Genomic DNA, 6,156 nt, shown 5'->3' with positions numbered 1-6,156 from the left:
CTCAGCCCCCTCAGCCCAGAGGCTTGAGAGGTCATCCTGCAGGGCCAGACAAGGCTCCTGTTGAGACTGTCCCACAGCTCAGCTCCCCCATCCAGTCCCTGCCACAGGCACTGATCCTGAGCACGCCCCACTGAATGTCTCCCTGCTCACCTCCACCTCAGACATCAGATGTGTGCCCCAGGAGCTCCGCGTATGGCATATCCCAGGTTCACAGGTGGCAGGTCAGGAGCAGCACCACAGGGAGAGCACAGTCAAGGCAGTGACCTACAGGATGACCAACAGGGACCTGCCACGCTCCTGGAGCCTGGACCTGGTACCAGTTTTGCAGTCAGTGCATATCTGAGGGTTGACAGAGGGATGAGACACTTTAAGTGGTGTGGGTGCTCACATTGGCCGTCTAACCTCGACAGTGACTGATGCCAGTCTCTCTAAGTGGGTATGAATGTTCACATTTGCCGTCTAACCTCGACAGTGACTGATGCCCATCTCTCTAAGTGGGTGTGGGTGCTCACATTGGCCGTCTAACCTCAACGGTGACTGATGCCCGTCTCTCTAGGTGGGTGTGGGTGCTCACATTGGCCATCTAACCTCGACGGTGACTGATGCCAGTCTCTCTAAGTGGGTATGAATGTTCACATTTGCCGTCTAACCTCTACAGTGACTGATGCCCGTCTCTCTAAGTGGGTGTGGGTGCTCACATTGGCCGTCTAACCTCGACAGTGACTGATGCCCGTCTCTCTAAGTGGGTGTGGGTGCTCACATTGGCCGTCTAACCTCGACGGTGACTGATGCCAGTCTCTCTAGGTGGGTGTGGGTGCTCACATTTGCCGTCTAACCTCGACAGTGACTGATGCCCGTCTCTCTAGGTGGGTGTGGGTGTTCACATTTGCCATCTAACCTCGACAGTGACTGATGCCCGTCTCTCTAGGTAGGTGCGGGTGTTCACATTTGCCGTCTAACCTCGACAGTGACTGATGCCCGTCTCTCTAGGTGGGTGTGGGTGCTCACATTTGCCGTCTAACCTCGACAGTGACTGATGCCCGTCTCTCTAGGTGGGTGCGGGTGTTCACATTTGCCGTCTAACCTCGACAGTGACTGATACCAGTCTCTCTGGAGAGGCTTCACGTTCGCACCTTCCCAGGGGCATCCGCGGGCTTCCTGCGTCCTCGCCCCTCAACTGGAAGCAACTACTCCCTCTCTGAACTCTGCTCGCTCTCAGCATTTGGTTCCTGAGGCCTTTGTCATTCATTGCACAAACATCTATTGAATAAATACCCACCCTGTGCCTTGTGCTGAGCCCAGTGCTGGTGGTTCAGAGATGAGAGGTGCCATCCCTGGGCCAAGGAGCTCACAGTCTGTCCCAGAGACAAGCAGGTAAATATGCAGTTAGAACACACTGTGGTCAGCTATGCCATAGTGATAATATGAGGGGCGCCTACGAGGGTCATCTGAGCTGGCCCGGGTGCGGAGGGGATGTGTCAGCAATGAGGGGTGGCCAGGGAACACTTCCCGGAGATGGGAGGGCTGAGCCAAGTCTTGGAGGACTGCTAGAGATGAGCCAGGTGTATTAGTTTCCTATTGCTGCTATAACAAATTACCACACACTCGGTGGCTTAACAAAACACAAGTGATTCCTCTCACAGTTCTGGTGGTCAGACATCTGAAATCAGTTTTACTAAGCAGAAGTCATGATGTTAGCAGGGTTGGTTCCATCTGGAGGTTCCAGGGTGGAATCTGTTTCCTTGCCTTTTCCAGATTTTAGAGGCCACCCACATTTCTTGGCTCATGGCCCCTTCCTCCATCTTCCAAGCCAGCAGTGTGGAATCTCCTCTCTGATCTCTGCTTCTGTCCTTATGTCTTCTCTCTCTCTGTTCTCATGAAGACCCTGGTGATGACAGTGGGTCCACCTGTTTAATCCATGATAATCTCCCCACATTGAGATCCTTAACTTAATTATGTGCAAAATCCCTTCTGCAATGTGAGGTAGCATATTCATAGGTTCTGGGGATTAGGATGTGGACACCCTTAATCTGCAGGAGGGTTCAACTTCCCACACCAGTGACCATGCCCAGGACTGCATTCCAGGCAGAGGAGTGACACATGCAGAGGTTGGGAGGCATGGCCCCTTGTCATTGGGGAGCTGCACGTAGTTCTAAGGTAGAAGCATGGGATCGAGAGTAGTGTTAGGGGATCCAGCTGGACAGAGGTGCAGAAGTTGGTTTATTTAGGAATCTGGGTTTTGAACTTTGTAGTTCTAAGGTAGAAGCATGGGATCGAGAGTAGTGTCAGGGGATCCAGCTGGACAGAGGTGCAGAAGTTGGTTTATTTAGGAATCTGGGTTTTGAACTTGAATTATAGTTACTTAGGAACATATGTAAGCCCCTATTTGCCCATAAGCCCCTACTGAGGCCAGGATCTGGGTCAGCATCTTCTTTATGCTGCTACAGCTCCGGCTCAGTGATGGGCACATGGCAAGACCTCAGCGCATTGTGAGCCTACACATGGCAGATGCCAGCTTTGCCCGGCTATGACTCTGTGTGGCAGAGTGGTCTGAGCTGAGAACTGAAGGCACCAGAGCCCTGCTGGCATGCTCCTGGGCATCTTCCTCTTGGCAGCGTGGCCAGTCTTCTTGTAGCTCACAAGGAAGGGCGTTTCATGAGCCAGTGATGTGTGTGTGGGCACAGGCCTGGGGAGGGCACTTGGGACTGTCACATAAAGACTGGCAAAATGATCACTGTTGAAGCTGGAAGATGGGTCCGTGAAGGTTCATTGTACTCTTCTTTCTACTGAGTCATTTCACAACATATAGTTTCTAAGAGGTTGTGTGAGCAGAGGTGAGCTGCACGTAGCATCACAGACAGTGCAACAGGCACCAAAAGGGGACGGAAGCCCCCGGCAGTCACTGTGTCCAGACCAGGGCTAGAAAGGATGAAGCTCCTGTCGGTAACTTATGAGAACATCTGCAAACATCTTCATAAACTGTAAAGCACTACGTACCCTGAGGATTATTCCTCAGTTATTGAAACAAACGTTACTTCTGCAGGAATCAGGCCGTTTTCGTCTTTTGTGTAATAAATGAGATGAATGTCCTTCCTGTTCAGCAACCTCAGGTCCCACTAAAGTGACTCCCGGCACACCCTTCCCTTGGATATCCTCATGTCCATTAACACGTGCCGGTCTTCTCCCCGGCCCCTCCCCAGACGCTGAAGGACGCCAGCGACAATGCGCGCAAGGACTTCCACCGCGAGGCCGAGCTGCTGACCAACCTCCAGCACGAGCACATCGTCAAGTTCTACGGCGTCTGCGTGGAGGGCGACCCGCTCATCATGGTCTTCGAGTACATGAAGCATGGAGACCTCAACAAGTTCCTCAGGTACGGGGAGGGGTCGGGAGAGGTGGACCGGGCAGCCCAAAGGCGAGGACCGGGAGGTCCAGGGAGGGCGGGGAGCCCTGGGCCTTTCTCTTGAACGGCCTTCCATGGTAACTGCACCAGCGCGTGCAGAGGAAGGACCAGAGGAGAAAGGAGGCCACGGCCGTGCTTCTTCCTTAATCGGCCGACTTTACATAACGGGATGCTAGTGATTCCACTCAATGCAAACCGCATCTACGGAGCATATGTTGTAGTGAGTGCTGCGTCGTGTGCATTTGAGACGGGCCTTGGAGGATCTGTAGGAGTTTGCGGAGCAGACGAGAGGAGAACGTTACTCAAGCCAGAGGAAGCAGCAAGAGCTCAGGCAGCAAGTGTCACAGGGAGGTGCTGGGTCAGGGGAGCGTGAAGAGTCAGCTTGCCAGACTGTGGGATGCATGAGGGGAGCAAGGAGAAAAGCAGCCAGAGGAGTCAAGGCTGGGGTGGGGTTTGGATTTTGAGGATGGAGAGAACAACCAGGAGGTCAGTAGTTCAGAGGATTGCAGTGGAAAGAACAGACTCCGAAGAGCAAGAGCTTTAGAAAGAAAGTGGCAAAGCAGCATTTGACATGACCACGGAGGACCCAGGGGTGTGGGTATCGTTGAGATCCTGAGGTCTTGAAGAGATGGACGGCTTCACCTTGAGGGGTTTCATGATGAGCAAGGTCTCTAGAAGTCAAAGCAAGGAAGAGAAAAACACTGAGTGTGAAAAGGAGTCACTGGGCTACTCATTGGGTTAGTGTCGCGTGGATTTCTAGCATCGACCTCATTGGGTCTTACTTAGCTCAGCAAAGGCTTCTCAAGAAGTCCCCTCCTCAGGTGGTGCACTGGGAGGAGTCACAGACAGAGCAAGCGAGAGGCTAGCATGGCACGGCACGAGCGACCGTGTGCCCGACTCTGGAGGAGGCACTGTGGTGTGAGAACACGAGTGGGGAGTTCGGCCTCCGGACAGAGTTCACTGGGAGGAGTCACAGACAGAGCAAGCGAGAGGCTAGCATGCCACGACACGAGCGACCGTGTGCCTGACTCTGGAGGAGGCACTGTGGTGTGAGAACACGAGTGGGGAGTTCGGCCTCCGGACAGAGTGGAAGCTCAACCCCTGCCATGGCATCTGTTAGCTGAGTGAGCTCAGGCAAGTCTCTTAGTTGTTCTGATGAGAACATGGTGCCGGCAGGGCAGGCATGACCACTGGACTAGAGTAAGTATAGAGAGCTCTGGGCGTCGGAGCAAACAGGAAGTGTTGAATTCTGCTAGTAATGATTTCTACTGGTCGACCAGCTGCCCCAGCCATCACAAGGACAGCTGAGCTTGGTGACATGGAGGAAGTTGGTGGCCGCCCTGCTGGGGCCCATGGTGAGAGTCCTCCCACGTCTACCAAGGGACAGAAGTGTGCTGTGCAGATAGTCCTTGGCCAAGGAAGCCACGCGATGCTCTTATTTGCATTAAGCAGAGCACAAATGGAAGACCTCTAAAGAGTCAGAGGTCCCAGGAGTGAGGGTCGGGAGACCTGGGGTCTACTTCCTACTCCGTACCCACCGCTGGGGACCCCTCTACTGTCAGGTGGGTCTGAGTTAGATCCTCTCCAAGTCTTGTCTGGTCCTAACATGCTATTTTCTTTAAAATTTATCTGGCCCTCATTTTTCAAAGACTAGCAAATGTGCTACCTGTGATATCTTGGTAGATAGTATAACTTTGGAGCAACAGGAAAGAGGCAGACCACCCTTGCTGGCCTCAATTTCCTGTAAACAGGGTATAACAATATCCATCTCAAGGAGCAGTGTGAGCACTGTTGGCTGGGAGGTGATCGATAAACGTTGTCCCACAACCCTTCCTTTCTGCCGCATTTTCCTCTGCATTTTGGTTGAGAGATTCCAAATCCTGGTGAAGTCATGCCTTTTGTGTTAGGGAAACACCCAGGCCTCTGTCTCCCTCTCGTTTCTGCCAGCACTGAAGAGGGCTTTGCACAGAAATCGGCCCCAGATTACTTCATGCAAATGCTGGAAGATTCAGCCACTGTGTAGTTTAGTAATCGGTCAGTCACTGCTAGAACAGCGGACGGGGGAGAGCCGACTGCTGTTTTTAGAAATGCCATCACATGGTTGCTGCTGTCGGGATCATTTTTACCATCTCTAGCCTTGTGGATACATGGGCAGTTTAGTCCTCCTGTGCTGGGATGGATCCCCATTCTCCGCTTTTCCTGTGATTATGTGGGTAAGGAATGCCAGGTGAGATTGGGAATTATGTGGCCAATTTGTGATATTCTGAGGCAATCCTAATGCGTCATGCTATGTTGGCAAACTTTTTCTTGTAGGTAATAGGACAGGGGCAATGGCAGCTTTTGCACAGTCTTGTCAGATCAAACGTGAAGGAAGAAAAGAAGCTGAATTTGGTTGAGGTCTAGAGGCTTCCAGGAGAAATATTTTCCCCTTGTTTCCATGCACCAGGCCACTACCCGAATTCAACACGGTGCTTTCCAAAAACTGTAGAATAATAAATCCAGATGTACTCACCTGGATGCAGTTAAATGCTTCTGTGAGCTCATTGTGTGTGTGTGTGTGTGTGTGCGTGCACGCGCGCGCGTGTGTGTGTTGCAACTTGATCCTTTCCCTTCCTGGCTCAGTCGGCCTCTCCCCAGCTCTTCTTCCCGTCTTCTGGAAGGAGCAGGCACCTGCTTCTCCCTTGGCATCTTGCACAGGGTCCGGAGCGATTGGAAACCTACCCTGCTTTATTTCAGAATCTGCTAAACTCTGG

General features: G+C 52.5%; 1 protein-coding gene across 2 annotated transcripts in view; it reads left to right on the top strand.

Annotated features, from left to right (window-relative positions):
- Positions 1-6,156, top strand: part of NTRK2 (neurotrophic tyrosine kinase, receptor, type 2) — a 358,258-nt gene that overhangs the window by 273,726 nt on the left and 78,376 nt on the right. For both annotated transcript variants that reach the window (XM_008575751.1, XM_008575752.1), the window contains one exon: positions 3,201-3,373. In XM_008575751.1, the coding sequence (XP_008573973.1) occupies positions 3,201-3,373 (173 nt within the window). The remainder of the gene's footprint in view (positions 1-3,200; positions 3,374-6,156) is intronic.

Source organism: Galeopterus variegatus, unplaced genomic scaffold, assembly GCF_000696425.1.
Source record: "Galeopterus variegatus unplaced genomic scaffold, G_variegatus-3.0.2 Scaffold1232, whole genome shotgun sequence".
Taxonomy (NCBI): domain Eukaryota; kingdom Metazoa; phylum Chordata; class Mammalia; order Dermoptera; family Cynocephalidae; genus Galeopterus; species Galeopterus variegatus.
This window is presented reverse-complemented; position numbering and strand designations above follow the sequence as displayed.